Source organism: Vombatus ursinus, unplaced genomic scaffold, assembly GCF_900497805.2.
Source record: "Vombatus ursinus unplaced genomic scaffold, bare-nosed wombat genome assembly UNPS02014775.1, whole genome shotgun sequence".
In the NCBI taxonomy this organism is placed as follows: Eukaryota; Metazoa; Chordata; class Mammalia; order Diprotodontia; family Vombatidae; genus Vombatus; species Vombatus ursinus.
This window is the reverse complement of record NW_020954553.1, coordinates 16,987,842-17,007,528: the sequence shown is the minus strand read 5'-3', so window position 1 is coordinate 17,007,528 and position 19,687 is coordinate 16,987,842. Positions and strand designations below refer to the sequence as shown.

Below are 19,687 nucleotides of genomic sequence, written 5' to 3'. Positions count from 1 at the left end.
TGAGTTTTTAGCCTATCTTTTCATGGTCCTTTATTACATATAATTTTTACTGCATCATGATCTGAAAAGGATGCATTTAATATTTCTGCCCTTCTACATTGGATTGTGAGGCTTTTATACACTAGTATATTGTCAATCTGTGTGTAGGTGCTATATACCACTAAGAAAAATGTATGTTCCTTTCTATTCCCATTTAATTTTCTCTAGAGGTCTATCATATCTAACTTTTCTAAAATTCTATTCTCCTCCTTAACTTCTTTCTTGTTTATTTTGTGAGTAGATTTATCTGGTTCTGAGAGGGAGAGGTTGAGGTCCCCCATTAATATAGTTTTGCTGGTTATTTCTTCCTGTAACTCACTTAACTTCTCATCTAAGAATCTGCATGCTATATCACTTAGTGCATATATATTTAGTATTGATATTATTTCATTGTCTATGGTACCTTGTAGCAAGATGTAGTTTCCATCGTTATCTCTTTTAATTAGATTTACTTTTGCTTTTGCTTTTGCTTTGTCTGAGATCAGGATTGCTACTCCTGCTTTTTTTTTTTTTACATGAGTTGAAGCATAATATATTCTACTCTAGCTTTTTACCTTTACTCTGTATATCTCTCTGTTTCAAATATATTTCTTGTAAACCTGCATACTGTAGGATTCTGGTTTTTATCCACTCTGCTATCAGAATCCATTTTATGGGAGAGTTCATCCCATTCACATTTACTGTTACGATTACTAACTATGTCTTTCTTTCTATCATCTTTTCCCCCCTTTTCATGCTTTTTTCTCTCCTTTCAAGCTGTCCCTCCTAACCAGAATTTTGCTTCTGACCATGACCTCATTCAAACGGCCCTCCCTTCTATCAGCTTCCCCTTTCCATTTTCTTTCCCTTCTTACTTACATATAGGATATGACAAATTTCTATACCAATTGAGTGTGTATGTTATTACCTCTTTGAGCCAATTCTGATGAGAGTAAGGTTCGAACAATGCTCACCACCTCTCTTCTTTCCCTTTACTGTAATAGGACTTTTGTGCCTCTTCATGTGAAGTAAGTTATCCTTGTCTTCCTCCTCCTTTCCTCTTCTCCCAATACAATCCTTTTTTCCCGCCCCCTAATTTTTTTTATATCACATCAAAGTCAACTTATACCCATACTCTCTGTCTATGTATACACCTTCTAAGTGCCCTAACAGAGATACAGTTCTCTAGAGTTATAAGTATCATATTTCCATGTAGGGAAAACAGTTTAAATCTTATTGAATAACATGTTTTTTTTTTCCTTTCTTTCCTATTCATGTTTCTGTATGCTCCCCTTGAGTCTTATATTTGAAGATTGAATTTTCTGTTTAGTTCTGATCTTTTCATCAGCAAAGTTTGAAAGTCACCTATTTCATTGAATGTCACCTTTTCTCCTGAAAGATTATGTTCAATTTTGCTTGTTAGTTGATTCCTGGTTGTATGCTAAGCTCCTTTACCTTCCAGAATATCATAATCTAAGCTCTCTGATCCTTTAATGTAGAAGATGCTAAGTCCTATGTAATCCTGACTGTGGCTTTTTGATATTGGAATTGTTTCTTTCTGTTGGCTTGCAGTGTTTTTTCTTGAACTGATAATTCTGGAATATGGCTCCAATATTCCTTGGAGTTTTAATTTTGGGATCCATTTCAGGAGGTGATCAGTGGATTCTTTCAGTGACTATTTTACCCCCAGGTTCTAGGATATTAGGGTAGTTTTCCTTGATAATATCTTGAAACATGCTGTCCAGGCTCTGTTTTTGATCATTACCTTCAAGTGGTCCAATAATTCCTAAATTATCTCTCTTAGATCTGTTTTCCAGGTCAGTTGTTTTTTTTCCAATGAAGCATTTTAAATTTTCTTCTATTTATTCAGTCTTTTGATTTTGTTTGACTGATTGTTAATGTCTCATAGTCATTAACTTCAACTTATCCAAATCTAATTTTTAAGGAACAATATTCTTCAGATAGCATTTATACCTCCTTTTCCATTTGGCCAATTGTACTTTTAAAAGAGTTGTTTTCTTCATTGGATTTTTTTCCATTTGGCCAATTCTATTTTTAAGGAGTTGTTTTCTTCAGTCAATTTTCGTGTTTCCTTTTTTAAGGTGTTGAATCTTTTTTCATAAATCTGCATAACTGTCATTTCTTTTTTCAATTATTCTTCTATTTCTTTTACTTGATTTTTAAGATCCTTTCTGAGCTCTTCCAAGAGGAATTTTTAGACTTGAGACCAATTAACATTCCCCTTTGAGGCTGTTCATATTTAGGCATTTTGACATTGTCCTCTTCTGAGTTTGTGTTTTGATCTTCCCCATCTCCATAATAGCTTTCTATGGTGAGGGTTCTATTCTGTTTCTTACTCATTTTCCAGCCTATTTCATGAATTTTAAATTTGAGCTCTGCTCCTGGGGGAGAGGGGGCACTATCCCAACCTTCTAATACTTATGGCCAGGGGCATGGTCATGAGCTTTTCATGCAGGGGCCTCAGATGCCTGTGGCTTGCCCATGACACTGAGAGTGCCTTGGCCTAATCATGCCTGTTGTGCCAGGGTTCTGGGGCTCACAATTTGCCTTCTACACTGAGGCTGGAGGCCTCACTGCTGGCCTGCTGAACAAGGACTGAGGGGCCTTGGCTGCTGATCTATGTTGCAGCTAAAAGCCTCCCACTATCTTGCTCAGACACCATCTGCACTGGGCTTTTCTCCCCTTTTACCCAAATGAGATAGACCTTCCCTGAAGTTCTTCTAAGTTATCTTAAGCTGGAAAGTTGTTTCACTCCATCTTTTTGTGGGTTCTGTTGTACCAGAATCCATTAGAGGCTTGACTTAATGTTGTTTTCAATGAAAACTGGGGAGAGCTCAGGCACCTTCCTGGCTTCTCTCTGCCATCTTGGCTCTGCCCTGAGAACAGCATTTTTAGACCTCAAATTTTACTCTAAGGGAAAAATAATCAAAACTATGTAAAACTGGTTAAAAAATTGAAAAGTATACCAATAGACTGGATTAAATAAGAATCAGAAACAACCAAACTCAATAGTTTATCTTCAATAGACATGAGGATACAAATTACTCATGCAAGAACACCTTATATGAAAAAATAATTGCTGGAGAAACTGGAAAGCATTTTGGCAGAAATTAGGTTTAAACCAACATTTGCTACATATGCCACAATTAGCTCAAAATGTACATGTAGCCTGAATATTGAAGGTCATAATGTAAAAAAAATAATAAATAGAAGAAGATGAGAATAAGATCAGGAAACTTAGATAAATACAAATATGGGGAAATTCTTAGTGGCAATCATAAACGACAAAATAGCACATATAGATTACATGAAATTGATAAATTTTTGCATAAACTGAGTTAATGGCATAACAAGAAAGGGAGACATTTGGAAAATGTTTGTTTTGTTTTATGGCATCAAATATGATATGGGACTAATATATCCAGGACAAATATGGGGAACTGAATGATATGATTTAAAACACTGCTCAATGAGTGAATGATCAAAGGAGATCAATAAACAGATCTCAAAAGAAAAACTGCAAATCTCTGATAATCATATGAAAGACTGCTACAAACTGCTACTACTAATAGAAATGCAGAGTAAAAAGCAACTCTGAGGCAAATTAGTAAAAATGACAAAAGATAGAGAAAATTAGTGTTAGAGAATTATGGGAAGATATTCTCTACTTAGAGAATTGATGTGACTGTTATGAGAAGCCAATTTGGAATTATGGTAACAAATTACTAAAATATCTATACCCTACTCCTAGAGATCCACTGCTACTTATATATAACAAGGACAATTTTTGAATATCTCTTTGAGATTGCTAGTGAAGATACAAAAATGGAATTGGTGATCGCAAAGAACCAGCATGGCTTCAGCAAGATCAGGCCATGCTGGATATTTCCTTTTGCTGCCAGTGTTACTATAAAAGTAATACTATAGATAGGTTTCACCTAGATTGTAGTAAAGTGTTTGATAAAGCCTTATGGTTCTCTTGCACAAAATATTTAGAAATGTGGGTTAAACAATAGTGATTTTGTGAATGGCCACATTCAAAGTGTAATAATTAATTGTTGTATATCAGTTTGGAAGGAGGTCTCCGGTGGATTGCCCTGGAGGGTTGGACTTGACCCTATGCTGTTTAACATTTGGTCAATGACTTGGACAGAAACATATGTGTCATCTTTTTTAAATGTGAAGATTACATAACACTTGGATGGGAAAAGCAGACAAATGATCCAAAAAAATATCATTAGGCTACAGTATTGCTCTGAATATAGTAAGGTGATATTTAATAGAAATTAATATAAATTCAAACATGGGTTAAATAACTGACTTTACAAATACAATAAAAACTGATAATAGTTAGCATTTTATAGAGTGCTTTAAGGTCTACAAAGTGCTTTATATATATTATGTGAATTGATCATCTCATATAAAACCAGAAAGTTAGGGTTGGATAACAGTTTATCTGAAAAAGGTCTGGGTGTTTTAGGGGACTCAAAGCCCAGTGCACAGTGTGATATGGCAACCAAAAAAGCTAAACTGATTTGGGGCTTTAAGAAGAAATAAACTTCAGGAGCACATGACAGAGCCCTGATCAGGTCATATCTGAAATACTGTGTTGGGTTCTGGTACTACTATCTGTATAGGACATTGAAATGCTGAACAAAGTCCAGAAAAGAACAAGCAGAATGGGGAAGGATTCGGAGCCTAGGCCACATGAGGATTTGCTGAAGAAAATGGCATCTTTAGGGGGTGATGACAGTCATCTTCAAGTACTTCAAGGGCTGTCATATAGAAAAGGGATTGCATTTGTTCAGCCCTAGAAGGCATAACCATGGACAGCAATAAAGGCCACTTTAAGTCAGACATATGGAAAAACTTCCTAACAATTAGTGCTCCTCAAAAGAGAAATGAACTCCCTTGAAAGGTAGTAGGTTTCCCCATGGAAATCTGGAAGCAAATGTTGCATAATCACTTGTATGTTTCATAATGGGGATAATTATGGAGAATGGGTTGGACTAGATGGCCATTAAAGTCACATCCAACTCTGAAATTCTGAGAAAATCTCCAGTCTTTATATTGTATACTACAAACTAAAGAATTCTAAGGTTGTAGTGAGTAAGGCAATCCATGGGGTGAAGAATGGGTGTCAATGCACATGATATCCAGGAGGCAAGCTGGAATGGAAGAAGAGAGGTATACCCAGGTCATGATAAAGAGCTTACTTGGGGTGAGAATGGGAAAAGTAGAAAAACAGGAAGTTGGACTCCAAAGTTCTGGATATCTTGGTGACTAGGAACCTCAACCCGCTAGATTTTTTCTGCAGTTCTCTCAGGGCCAGAAGTATAAGATTCAATAAATTCTAGGCTGGCCTTAATGACAATTCATTTTTCAAAAGAAGGGAAGAACAATTATAATGAATGGTAAAATGCTGAAACACAAAAAAACAAAGTTCTGAGAACTTCAGAATAAATATTCAGCCTTCCAGTGGTCTCCAATTTCAGTGTGAATGAAAACTGTGGTCTGGACAACCAGTCAAAACTTACACAGGTTAGTCAAGAAAAACCTAATGTGAAATTAGACTGCATTAAGAGAAATCTAGAGGGGCAGCTAGGTGGCACAGTGGATAGAGCACCAGCTCTGAAGTTAGAAGGACCTGAGTTCAAATCCAGCCTCAGATCAAACACTTGACACTTACTAGCTGTGTGACTGTGGGCAAGTCACTTAACCCCAATTGCCAAAGAGAGAGAGAGACAGAGAGAAACAGAGAGAGACAGAGAGGGAAATCTCGTACTTGGAAATAATGTGGAGAGTTTTTCAATATTTTTTTTCTTAGATTACAATAGAATTGTTATATTCAGTTCTGAGTGCCTCAGTTTAGGAAGGATATTGACAAACTATAGCAAGTCCAACAGTATAGCAAATAACCAAAGTAGTAAACAAACTGGACATCCTGCTACAGGAGGATGAGCTGAACAAGCAAGGAATGTTTTGACTAGAGAAAGAAGACTTGGGGAGACATGACAGCTGTCTTTAACAATGTGAAGGTATGTCACTTAGAATGGGGATTACGGTATGTCTATTTTGTTTGAAACCTATAACAATTGTGCCTTAATTCTACCCACTGTGGCTAGAAAGGCAGATCTGAACTTTGTTAAGTAAAAATGTTTTAACAATTGAAGTTGTCCAAACAGGGAATGAATTGCTTCTCCAATGGAGGTTGAATAACCATTTGTCAGAGGTGCTGAACGGGGGATTCCTGTTCAGGTACACATTGATCCAGAAGATCTTTGAGATTACTTCCAACTATGGAATTATGTGATTTTATCATAGAGGAAGAGCTAATGACCCCTTAGAAACTAGCATAAGAATCACTGGGCAGAGGGAATCCAATCTTCATAATATTTAGTCATTAACATGGTACACTCTTCCCCAACTTCCTCTGACTCTGTGTCTTATAGAACCTTCAGTGGGCCTGTCACAGGGAACTGCATGCTTCCTTCAGCAAACCATTCTCCAATGAACTGGGACCCAAGACACAAGAGGAGGGAAGAAGGATCTATTACACATCATTTATGAAAGAGATCAAAGTGTTCTGATCAGGGGGTCACCCTGATCCAGCCTTATACAAGAAAGTCTCACTCTTTCCTTTCTAATTTGTGCTTTCTTTTTACCTACCTCATCTCATGGAACCCTTCACAAAACACCTATTGGTCTCACCTCTGGGTGTGTAGTTTACAATTCTGATTTCTCAAGGCTTTACACAAGAGTTTCATTGCACAACCTCCAAAGTAAGTATTACTCAGGCACAAGTCTTTCAGGCACTCATTCTTCATGAAAGTTGAGCAGAAGGGGTGGAGCCTAGATGGTGGAGTAAAAGCAGTGACTTGCTTGAGCTTTCCCCCAAACTCCTCCAAATACCTATAAAAAAATGACTCTAAACAAATTCTAAAGCAGCAGAACCCACAAAAATTCAGAACGAAACAAATTTCCAGCCCAAAACAACCTGTATGGTTGATCAGAAAGGTATATCTCCCAGGCTGGGAGAGGAGCACAGTTTGGCGTGGGAGTGCAGGCTGCAGTAACCCTGGAGCAGGCCTCAGAGGACTGAATCACAGGCTGCTGTGGCAGTTTACAGACTTCTCAACCCATGAATGCCAAAGACAACTTGGAAAGTCAGTGGGAAAAGTCTGTGTCAGCAGGGAGAGAGAGAGAAGCTGGTAGTCTCAGCTCCAGTCCCTGAGCTCAGAGGGGGCAGTGGCTGCCTCTTGAGCTTCTGGCCTCGAATCGAGTGGCTGATCAGAGGGGGATTGCAGGGATCTCTCTGCTGGTGCAGGATTCTCTTGCTTTGCCCTTGCTTGGATCTGGGTCACAGTTCTGGGTGGCAGTCCTGGGGCAAGGAGGAGCACTGGCGTGGTGGAGTTGGTAGCGGCTGTGGAGAGGAAAGCCTCTCCACAGTTCCAAAACAGAAAAGAGTGCTCATAGAACAGAGCACAGGCCAGGAAAGGAGTAAACACCTCCCCCTTGATCATACCACCTTGGAAGAACTGAAAATTTACGGGTCCCTAGAAGTATCTCTGAACACAGCTGCACAAAATTCCTGAAGATTAGGACAGTACATTCTCCACACTGGAAGAAGACCCCTACCTTAACAAAGAGTTTATAACTCACGTAATTGGCTGGGATCATGAGCAAGCAGTGCAAAAAGAGTCAGACTGTATTATCTTACTTTGATGACAAAGAAGATCAAAATATACAATCAGAAGAAGACAACAAAGCCAAAGCTCCTACATCCAAAACCTCCAAGGAAAATATGAATTGGTCCTAGGCCATGAAAGAGCTCAAAAACGATTTTGAGAAGCAAGTAAGAGAAGTAGAGGAAAAACTGAGAGTGATGCTAAAGGAGACTCAAAAAATACTGAAGAAAATAACATCTTAAAAAATAGCCTAACCCAAATGGCAAAAGAGGTCCAAAAAATCAATGAGGAGAAGAATGCCTTTAAAAGTGAAATCAGCCAAATGGAAAAGGAAGTCCAAAAGCTTACTGAAGAAAATACTTCCTTAAAAATTGGAATGGAGAAATTGGAAGATAGGGACATTTTGAGAAATCAAGGCACTGTCACACTAATCAAAAGGAATGAAAAAATAGAAGAGAATGTGAAATATCTCATTGGAAAAACAACTGACCTGGAAAATAGATCCAGGAGAGAGAACTTAAAAATTATTGGACTACCTGAAAGCCATGATCAAAAAAGAGCCTAGACATCATCTTTCAAGAAATTATTAAGGAAAACTTCCCTGATATTTTAGAATCAGAGGGCAAAAGAATCCACCAATCACCTCCTGAAAGAGATCCCCAAAGGAAAACTCCTAGGAATGTTGTAGCCAAATTCCAGAATTCCTAGGTCAAGGAGAAGATGTTGGAGCAGCCTGAAGGACACAATTCAAGTATTATGGAAACACAATCAGGATAACACCAGATTTATCAGCTTCTACATTAAGGGTCCGGAGGGCATGGAGTATGATATTCTGGAGGGCAAAGGAATTACAACTACAACCTAGAATCACCTACCCAGCAAAACTGAGTATAATCCTTCAGGGTGAAAATTGGTCATTCAATGAAATAGAGGACTTTCAAGCATTCTTGTGGAAAAAACCAGAGCTGAATAGAAAATTTGACCTTCAAATACAAGACTCAAGTGAAACATGGAAGAGGTAAACAGGAAAGAGAAATCATAAGAGACTTATTAAGGTTGAACTGTTTACATCCCTGCAGGGACAGATGATATTCGTAACTCATGAGTCCTTTGTCAGTATTAGGGTAGTGGGAGGGAAAAAAGTATATGTTTTTATAGATAGAAAGATAGATAGAGGATGCAGGATGAGTTGAAGATGAAGGGGTGATATCTGGAAAATAAAATTAAGGGGTGGGAGATTATACTGAGAGGAGGGTAAAGGAAGAAGTAGAATGAGGTAAAATATCTCACATGAAACAGAGAAGAAAAGGCTTTTACAGTGGATGGAAAGAAGGGGAAGGTGAGAAGGAATGAGCGAACTATATTCTCATTGGATTTGGCTTGAAAAAGGAATAACATACATACCCAAATGGGTATGGAAATCTATCTTACCCTACAGGAAAGTATGGGGGAAGGGGTTAAGAGAGGAAGGGGTGGTAAAAGGGAGGGCAGATTGGGGGAGGGGGTAATTAGAAGAAAACACTTTTGAGGAGGGATAGGGACAAAGGAGAGAATAGAATAAATAGGAGAAGATGGAGGGAAATATAGTAATTCCCACAACATGACTATTATGGAAGTGTTTTGCATGACTACACATGTATGGCCTATGTCGAATTGCTTGCCTTCTCAATGAGGGTGGGTCTGGGGAGGGAGGAGGGGAAAGAATTTTGAACTCAAAGTTTTAAAAACAAATGTTAAAAATTGTTTTTACATGTAACTGAGAAATAAGGTATACAGGCAAAGGGGTATAGAGATCTATGCTGCCCTACTGGAAAAGAGAAAGGGAAGGGGATAAGAGGGAGAGAATAGAAGGAAGAACAGATTGGGTGAAGTAGGAATCAGAATGCAAGTCATTAGGGATGGGAGGAGGGGAGGGATGGGGAGAAAGTTTGGAATTCAAAATCTTGTGGAAGTGAATGTTGAAAACTAAAAATAAATAAATAAATTGGAAAAAAATAAGAAAAAAAAGAAAAAGAAAAGATGGGTCTCTGTGTCCATGGGAATCTTTGAGCCAGAAAATAACTGAAATTTCCTGAAGGCAATCCAGATCATTCACCACCTCCTTTTCAATTAGGAGCCCAATTCAATGTCCATTTGTACTGTTTGTCCCAGATATACACATTAATGGATGAGTTTTATAGGTTTTTCATTCAAATCTGTAAACAGATATTTTTCATCCATTTGGTTTGTCCTAAGTGTCACTCCTTTGAGTGGTTATAGATTTACTGCAATGTTCTATTGCTTGATGCAACTGAGACAACTACCATCTACAAAGAGGAACATCTTGAGCATCTTACCATCCATATAAAATTCTCCTCTCCTTTGAAGATGTGGGGAATTATGGGTGCGGAAAAATACATATGATAGTAGACTTGGTTGATGTGTTGACTGGTTCTTTTAAATGTTTTTTTTTCTCTTTTAAAATTCTATGTTATAGGGAATAGCTCTCTGGGAAGGAAAAGAAGAGGAAAATATACTTGAAAAAAATTTGAAAAGGAAGAAAATGTATTCTCCCAAAACCATTTCCCATTCCCTTCACTCTGATTTCCTTTTATGGCATGTATTGTCTCAAACATATGAAAGGGAAAGATTAACGATGAATTCAATCCTGATAAAGTATTTTTTTTTCTTTTTGGGTGGTGGGCAACACAATTGAGGTTAAGTGACATGCCTAAAGTCACACAGCTAGTAAGTGTTATGGGTCTGAGGCCAGATTTGAACTCAGGTCTTAATGACTGTGGAGCTGGTGCTCTATCCACTGCACAATCTAGCTACCCCCCGATTAAGTATTTTTAAAAACACAGCTAGAGGAAAAGATAAGGAGTTAATGTCAGTTTCTAGCTTATAATACCCAAGATATTTTCTATTTGGCCAATTATTCCTAATTATCTCTTCTCCCTAAGCCTCTCTCAATTCTGCTTAGCTTTCTCCTATTAAAACGCATTGCAATAAAACAGTAAACAGAGTTATTAAACACCTACTATGTACCAGGCAGAGCACTAGATATTGGAGATACAAAGATACAAGTGGAATAGTCCCTGCCTTCAAGGAGTTTGCATCCTATCAGGGGAGATAATGTATAAATAGATAGGAAGAAACAAAATAGATACAAGTGAATTTTTGTGAGGAGGGCACTAATAGCTTGGCTGATCAGGAAAGGCTTCATGATGAGGTTAGTGTTGAAAATGAGTATTAAAGGACACTAGGATCTCTATGAGGCAGGGGTAAAAAAAGGGAGACCATTCTAGGCATGGTGGCCAGCCAAGGCAAAGGCACAGAGGCAGGAGATGAACTGCAGTACGTGAACAATAGTAAGGTCACTCTGGCTGGCCCACAGAATGTGTGAAGAAAGTAAGGTGTAGTAAGGTTGGAGAAGTCAGCTTGTTAGAGGGTATTAAAAGCCAAACAGAGGATTTCATATTTGTTCTTGCAGGTAATAGGGAGCAATTTAGAGTTTATTGAATAAGGGAATGGCATGGTCAGATGGGTGCTTAAGGAAATCATTAAGGCAGCTGCAGGGAGGATGGATTAGAGAGGGGAAAGAATTGAAGTATGGAAACCACTTAGTAGGCTATGGCAGTAGTGAAGATGAAAAGTGATGAGGGTCTGAACTAGAAGAGGAGTTGTAAGCACTGATATAAGAAACAGATAAAGAAGACTTTTTTGTTAGAAGAAATTACAAGATTTCAAAACTGATTGTATGCATGAGGTAAGAAAATGAGGAATTAAGGATAATCTTGAAATTGCAAACCTGAGTGACTAGAAGAATGGTATCCTCAACAGAAATAAGGAAGTTAGGAAGAGATGTAGGTTTTGTTGAAAAGACAACCAGTTCTGTTTAGACATGTTGAGTTTGACATGCTTACTGGATATCCATAGACTAGGACCGATAATACAGATTTGGGAGCCATACACATAGATGTGATAATTGGCTGTTAAAGAAAGAAAGGCAGTATTACCTTAGCCAACCAATCTTTCTCTGTCATGTTACTCCTTAGAGCATACTGAGAGGGAGAAGGGCCTAACACTGTGAATCCTGAACTGAGATTGGCAGACAATTTCCACTCTCCATTCCCTGGTTTGTGTTGCTCTCTCTTCCTAATGCACTCCTGTCCCTAATGACAAGCAGAACATCTACAAAGATAACATGGGAGCACTCACCTCAATGTCTCTAACCTGCAGTTTTGGTTTTCCGAGGCCTTACATAGAAGTTCTATTTCCTTCTCCTCAAAGGACTTTCCACTCAAATGCAGGTTTTTCAGGCTCTCATTGCTACTGAGAGCAGAGAAGAGATTCTCGTAACATGTAGGGGGAAGATCATGAGTCATCAAACTGTAAGAGAAAACATAATCAGAATGAAAGTGGTCAATTCAATTTTCTGTGATTAATTCACTTCCTATCTTTCTCTGGGCAATGCTAAAAACACATCCACTTTATGATCACCATTCTTTATCATCTCCTTTTCAGTGGAATAATGTAGTTTCTTTTAAAATGGTTAATGTCTTCCAGAGAACAACATTTTTAGACTTCATATTATACTATAAGGCAAGAATCATCAAAACTATTTAGTACTAGCTAAAAAATAGAAAAGTATAGCAATAAATCAGATTAATAAGAATCAGGAATCTTCAGTAGACTTGAAAACATAAATTAGTCATGGAAAAACTCATATGAAAAACAATTACTGGAAAAACTGGAAAGTTTTTTTTGGCAGAAATTAGGTTTAAACTAATATTTACAACATGTACTGTAATTAGCTCAAAATATACATGTGGCCTGAATACTGAAGGTGAAAAAGAAGAAGAGGAAGAGGAAGGAAGAAGGAAGAAGGAGGAAGGGGGGAGGCAGGAGGGGGGAGGGGAAGGGGGAGTAGGAGGAGGAGGAGAAGATCAGATAAGGAATCTCAGACAACTAAGAATACGGGAAAATTCTTATGTAGTGACAATAAAGACAGACAAAATAGCTCATATCCATTACATGAAATTTAAAAATTTTTGCATGAATAAAATTAATGATATGATAAGAAGGCGAGACTTTGGGAAAATGTTGTGTTGTGTTTCATTTTGTTTTGTTGGCTGCAAATCTCTGATATGGGACTAATATCCAAGATATACATGGGGAACTGAGAGAATTATATGATTTAAGTTATTGCTCAATGAATAAGTAAGTGGTCAAAGGAGTTGAACAAACAGATCTCAAAAGAGAAGTTGCAAACCTCTAATAACCATATTAAAGATGGCTACAAATTACTACTAATAAGAAAAATACTGAGTAAAACAACTTGGAGGCAAATTGGCAAAAATGACAAAAGATAGGAAAAAGTGTTGCAAAACTGTGGTAAGATAGGCTCACTGATTCCCTACTAAGGGAATTGGTATGACTTACAGAAAGCCAATTTGCAATTGTGCTAACAAATGACTAAAATATCTATATCCTTTGGCCTAGAGAATCACTGTTAGTTATAGATAACAAGGACCTCAAATACAGAAATGAAGGTTATAGAATAATTTTATTTTTAAAAGTAGAGAAGGATGTTCAGAGAGAAAATATATAAGCAAGACAATTTGACATTAGCATGGTGAATTTATTACAGACAATTAAGAAAAAAAGCAAAATGTATATCATGAAGATTTTGAATTTTATATATAATCTTTTATCTGTTTTATTTCATACATGGAAATAGTCTCTTTTTGTTGTTCATTAAAATTAGCATAAAAAATCTAAAATTAATAAAATATGACACAACTCTGTGAGGGGGGAGGGGAATAATAGGACTATGTTGAGAAATGTATGTGATACGTAAAGGCAAAAATAAAAAAAAATTATAAACTACAAGCAAAATACATTTTTCCAAAGCTACTGCTTCTTCACCTCCATTCTGATTTAATTCCCTGGGTTATAGTTTGTCAAACACATGATATGGGGGGGGGAATATTAAGTCAATTGTGATTAGGTATTTTTATGAATAAGAAGAATAAGATTGGGATTAAGTCAGTTGTGCTTTTTAGCTTATAATACCCAAGATTTTTTGCACTTGGCAAAGGAAGCAGTCTGTGTATATACAGTCACAATTCATGAGATCAGATGTGTATAGAAAGTGTTTGAAGTCTAGACAACAGGGCAAGAACTGAGAAGTGGTTGGTTATACATAAGACTTTCTCACAAAAATACCACTGAACGTAACTCTTGCTTAAATTAGAGCTTTGGAAGGAACCTGCAAGTGTCAGATGACCATCTAACACAAGAACACAAATAAATCGTAACACTGGACTGAATGCTTAGAAAAGGCAAGAAAGACTCCTGAAAGCTTGTTGTTATTGCTGCTGTTGTTTGTCCTTTGTTCTGGACAAGGAACTTGACATCAGAAGGGTGATGCCATGACTTGCAAGTGAGTTGGATTTAAATGAAGGAGGGCTGTGAAAAGTCACCAGCCTCACTTTCTCCTCCAGTCATCTGGGTCCAGTGGCAAGATATAGATCAGGATGACTGGAGATGGCCCAGGATACAATAACAGACCTTGGCCTTTTTAAGCTAAGGTCTCAGTTTGACTGAGGCAACACCCATTCAGTGATAAAGCCTAAGTAAGAAATGAGACAAAGAATGGCCTCTCTTACCTGCTTCCAAAAAATCAATTTGGGAGGGATAGACCCTCACAATTTCTCGCCAAAACAGAAACAATTGCTATTTACATTCACTCTGAGCCATCAGGGTCCAAACAATGACCAACTTGGGCTGGGCTGGGACCTATAATTGGCCAATCAATGAGAGCCAGAGTGACCTGGGTTTAGGGAATGGTTTTTAAGGAAGAAATCAAGCTTGTAAACCCCAAGATCTCTTGCAAGCTAGACCATTTCTCAAGAGTCCAAGAAATTGAGCCCTTCATATTCAAAAGAGACACAACTACTAGGCAGTTTGCCTTGGCAGTAACTATATGAATGATCTATGTAAGTTAACTATAAAGTGACAAAGAACTGAAGATCTCAGTTCCAGGAAACATGGAGAAGTGGGGAGACATTTCCAACAATCTAGAGAGTATGCCTATAAAAGCCAAGTGAAAGCTACAGAGCAACAAGATGTAGGATGGCTACATTCCTAGTGGAGGAAATTAAAGTGCTTGGAGAATATCTTCCTACTTCCCAGTTTAAAAGAAAAAATATGATCTATTCCTTGGAGAAAATGAGCTTCAAATGGAAAACAAAGAAAATAAAGGATCTGAAGAGGAAGTCACAAATCATATCCCAACATGGATAGAGTGATCAAAGGGAGCAAGTATTTGTGGGAAAGAGTGACTGGGGGCCCCAATCATGGCTTAGGGGTGGAGAGAAGGGCCCAAGGTTGGCCTCTGGGTCAGAGCTCAGAAAGTAACAGTAAGAAGGACCTTAGTACTAAGGCATCATTCTCCACACCTGGGGGACTAAAACCTGAATATCAATAATAAGCTGCTAAAAATGAGTAAGCAAAAGAAAAAGAACCCAACCACAGATAGCTGCTATAGGGATAGAGAAGATCTGGGTTCATATTCAGAGGAAGATAGTGGAGCTAAAATAGGCACTCCTTTTTTCAATGGGAAAAGTCAAATGGTCACAAACCCAAAAAGAGTTCTTGGAAGAACTCAGAAGAGACTTTAAAAATCAAATAAGAGAGATCAAGGAAAAATTAGGGCATAAAAGAGCCATCCAAGAAAATCAAGAAAAATTTTGAAAAGAAAGTCAATCAACTGGAAATAGAGAATCAAAAATTTAATGAAGAAAATAATGCCTTGAAAACTAGAATTGACAAGGGGAACCTAATGACATTATAAAACACCAATAAATAATAAAATGAAATCAAAAAATGAAAAAATGGAAGAGAATGTGAAACATTACATCAGAAAAATGACTGATCTGGAGAACAGATTGAGGAGACACAATATAAGAATAATCGGACTACCTGAAAGATAAGATCAAAAAAAGAATTGATACAATATTAAAAGAAATTATTAAGGAAAGTTGCCTTAAAGTTCTAAAACAACAAGGTAAAGCAGAAATAGAAAAAAAAATCCACTATCACCACCTGAAAGAGATCCCAGGAGGAAAACTTATAGGGATGTCATAGCCAAGTTTCAAAGCTCCTAGGCTAAGGAGAAAGTATTACAAGCAACAAGGAAAAAAATGTAAATATCATGGCGCTACAATCAGGATTACACAAAAACTAGTAGCTACTATGTTGAAGGGCAGTAGATGTTAGAACACTGTATTTCCTAGAGCAAAATAACTGGGGTTACAACCAAGGGTAACTTACCCAGCAAAGTTAAGTATAATCCTAAATGAAAACAAAAAAAGGACATTTAACAAATTGAAAGACATTCAGATATTTGTAACAAAATAGCAGAACTTAATTGAAAATTCAGTCTATAAGATCCAAGAGAAATATAAGGTAAACATTAAAGACCAATTATAAGGGAATCAATACAGTCAAACTGTTTACTTCTTACATAAGGAAAATGTTATCAGTATTCTTATGACTGTCATCATTATTTGAGTAGTTTGAAAGAAAGGTTTGGGCTGAGCTGTGTATGATGGGGTGATTCTAAAAAAAATAAGAAACCTGCATAGAGAGAGATAAAAAGGAGTAATTCTCTCATCTGAAGGAGGCACAAAAGGGAGAACTGATGAAAAAGCAAGTTGGGGTAGTGGGCTGGTAATTCTACTCATTGGAAATGGGTTAAAAAGAGAATAACATATCTAGAAGGGTATGAAGTCTTCTAAATTTAGAAAGAAATAAGATGGTGAGGGGATGAAGGAAGGACTTTTAGAAGGGTGTGTCAATTAAGAATTAGGAATGAGGATAAAGGAGAAAACTTTGAGAAAGGTGGGTAGATTAAGGTGGAGAGTGGGGCAGAGGATAAGGAAGGAACTTACAGAGGGGTAGATTCAGTGGGAAAGGTAGCAGGTACAAATAAATTAGATGAGCAAAATAAATTAGAGGGATAGGGTAAATAGAGCAAAAAGGATAATGGAGAAAAATGAAATGGAGGATAATACACAACAAATTAATTATAACTTAGAATGTAAATGAGATGAATTTATCCATAAAAAAGAAATGGATAGCAGAATGAATTAAATATCTAAATTCAACAATATGTTGCTTTCAGGAAACACAATAAAAATGAGAGATACACATAGAAATCAAATAAAGGGCTGGAACAAAATGCATTATGTAAAAAGAAAAAAGCAGGGGTACTAATCATGATCTCAGACAAAGGTAAAGCTAAAAAAGATTTAATTAAAAAAGAAAAATAGGAAAACTACACTATGTGTCACCAATATTATTAAATATTGTTTTGACACTTAAAATAAGTAGGCAGTATAAAATACCCAAGAGTATACCTGCCCAAACAGACACAGGAACTACATGAACAGAAACATAAAACACTCCTCATACAAAAAAAATATTTATTTATTTATTATATAAATATATAATACAATTATATGTAATTTTGTATATTATAATATAAATATATATTAAATATAACATATATTTAAATAATTGGAGAAATATTCATTGTTCATGGATAGGTAAAGCCAAAATAATAAAAAAATGACAATTTTACCTATGTTCTTATTTGATGCTATCTCAATTAAATTATTAAAAATTATTTCACTGAGTTAGAAAAAATAATAACAAAATTAATTTGGAAGAACACAAGCTCAAGAATTTCAAAGAAACTAAGGGAAAAAATGTAAAGGAAGGTGATTCAGCAGTACCAGACCTTAAATTATAAGGCAAGAGCATTGTTGAAGTATAAAATGGAAATTTTCAATTATTTTAAATTAAATTTTTATACAGATAAAAACAATGTAGCCAAGATTAGAATGAAAACAGAAAATTGGGGTCCCTTCCAGAGGGCGAAACCAAAATGGCGGAGGGAAAGTAGTGACTGTCTTGAGCTCTCTCGCAAAGCCCTCCAAATACCTAAAAAAAATGGCTCTAAACAAATTCTACAGCATCAGAACCCACAAAAAGACAGAGTGAAAAAAATTTCCAGCCAAAGACAGCCTGGATGGTTGATCAGAAAGGTATATCACGCTGGGCTGGGTGAGGAGCGCAGTGCAGCGTGGGTTCGCAGGCTGCAGCGACCCTGGAGCAGGCCTCAGAGGACTAAATCACAGGCAGCTGTGGTGGTTTCCAGACTTCTCAACCCAGGAACACGAAAGATAATGTGGAAGGTCAGTGGGAAAAGTCTGTGACTGTGGTGAGAGAGGAGCTAGTTCTCAGTCACCAGTCCTGAGCGTGCCCTCTGGGCAGCGACTGTTTCCTGAGCTTCCGGGCCACAGACTGAAGGGGAATCGAGTGGCTGATCAGAGGGGGATTACAAGGATCTCTTTGCCAGTGCTGAGGCAGGAATCTCTTGCTTTACCAGTGCTTGGATCTGGGTCACAGTTCTGAGGGGCGGTCCTGGGATTAGGAGGAATGCTGGTGCGGTGGAGCTTGTTGTGGCAGTGGAGAGGAAACACCTTGCCCCTTATCATAGCACCTTGGAAGAACTGAAAATTTACAGGTCCCTAGAAGTACCTCTGAAAACAGCTGTACCAACCCCCAAAGCTTGGGACAGTACACTCTTCACATTGGAAGCAGACTTTACCTTAACAAAGAGTTTAAAACTCAAGTAATTGGCCAGGATCATGAGTAAGCAGCACAAAAAGAGTCAGACTATATTATCTTGCTTTGGTGACAAAGAAGATCAAAACATACAACCAGAAGAAGACAACAAAGCCAAAGCTCCTACATCCAAAGACTCCAAGAAAAATATGAATCAGTCCCAGGCCTTGGAAGAGCTCAAAAGGGATTTTGAGAAGCAAGTAAGAGAAGTAGAGGAAAAACTGAGAATGATGCAAGAAAATCATGAAAAACAAGTCAACAGCTTGCTAAAGGAGACCCAAAAAAATACTGAAGAAAATAACACCTTAAAAAATAGCCTAACCCAAATGGCAAAAGAGGTCCAAAAAGCCAATGAGGAGAAGAATGCCCTAAAAAGCAAAATTGGCCAAATGGGAAAGGAAGTCCAAAAGCTTACTGAAGAAAATACTTCCTTAAAAATTAGAATAGAGCAATTGGAAGCTAGTGACTTCATGAGAAATCAAGACACTGTAAAACAAATCCAAAAGAATGAAAAAGTAGAAAACAATGTGAAATATCTCATTGGAAAAACAACAACTGACCTGGAAAATAGATCCAGGAGAGAGAATTTAAAAATTATTGGACTATCTGAAAGCCATGATCAAAAAAAGAGCCTAGACATCATCTTTCAAGAAATTATCTAGGAAAACTGTCCTGATATTTTAGAACCAGAGGGCAAAATAGAAATTGAAAGAATCCACCAACCTCCTCCTGAAAGAGATCCCCAAAGGAAAACTCCTATGGATATTGTAGCCAGAGTTCCCAGGTCAAGGAGAAAATATTAGAAGCAGCCAGAAAGAAACAATTGAAGTACTGTGGAAACACAATCAGGATAACACAAGATTTAGCAGCTTCTACATTAAGGGACCACAGGGCATGGAATACACTATTCCAGAGAGCAAAGGATATAGGATTACAACCAAGAATCACCTACCCAGCAAAAGTGAGTATAATCCTGCAGGGGAAAAAATGGTCATTTAGTGAAATAGAGGACTTTCAAGCATTCTTGATGAAAAAACCAGAGTTGAATAGAAAATTTGATTTTCAAATACAAGACTTGAGTGGAACATGAAGAGGTAAACCGGAAAGAGAAAATCATAAGAGACTTATTAAGGTTGAACTGTTTACATTCCTCCATGGAAAGATGATATTTGTAACTCATGAGACCGCTGTCAGTATTAGGGTAGCTGGAGGGAAAGAATTATAAGTATGTATATAGATAGATAGATAGATAGATAGATAGATAGATAGATAGATAGATA

The 19,687-nt window shown here is 37.2% G+C and overlaps 1 protein-coding gene across 1 annotated transcript in view; it reads right to left on the bottom strand.

The window, feature by feature from the left end:
- Positions 1 to 19,687, bottom strand: part of LOC114044784 (NACHT, LRR and PYD domains-containing protein 12-like) — a 77,973-nt gene that overhangs the window by 17,877 nt on the left and 40,409 nt on the right. Inside the window, 1 exon segment of the mRNA XM_027864469.1 lies at positions 11,928 to 12,098. Coding sequence (XP_027720270.1) covers positions 11,928 to 12,098 — 171 coding nt within the window.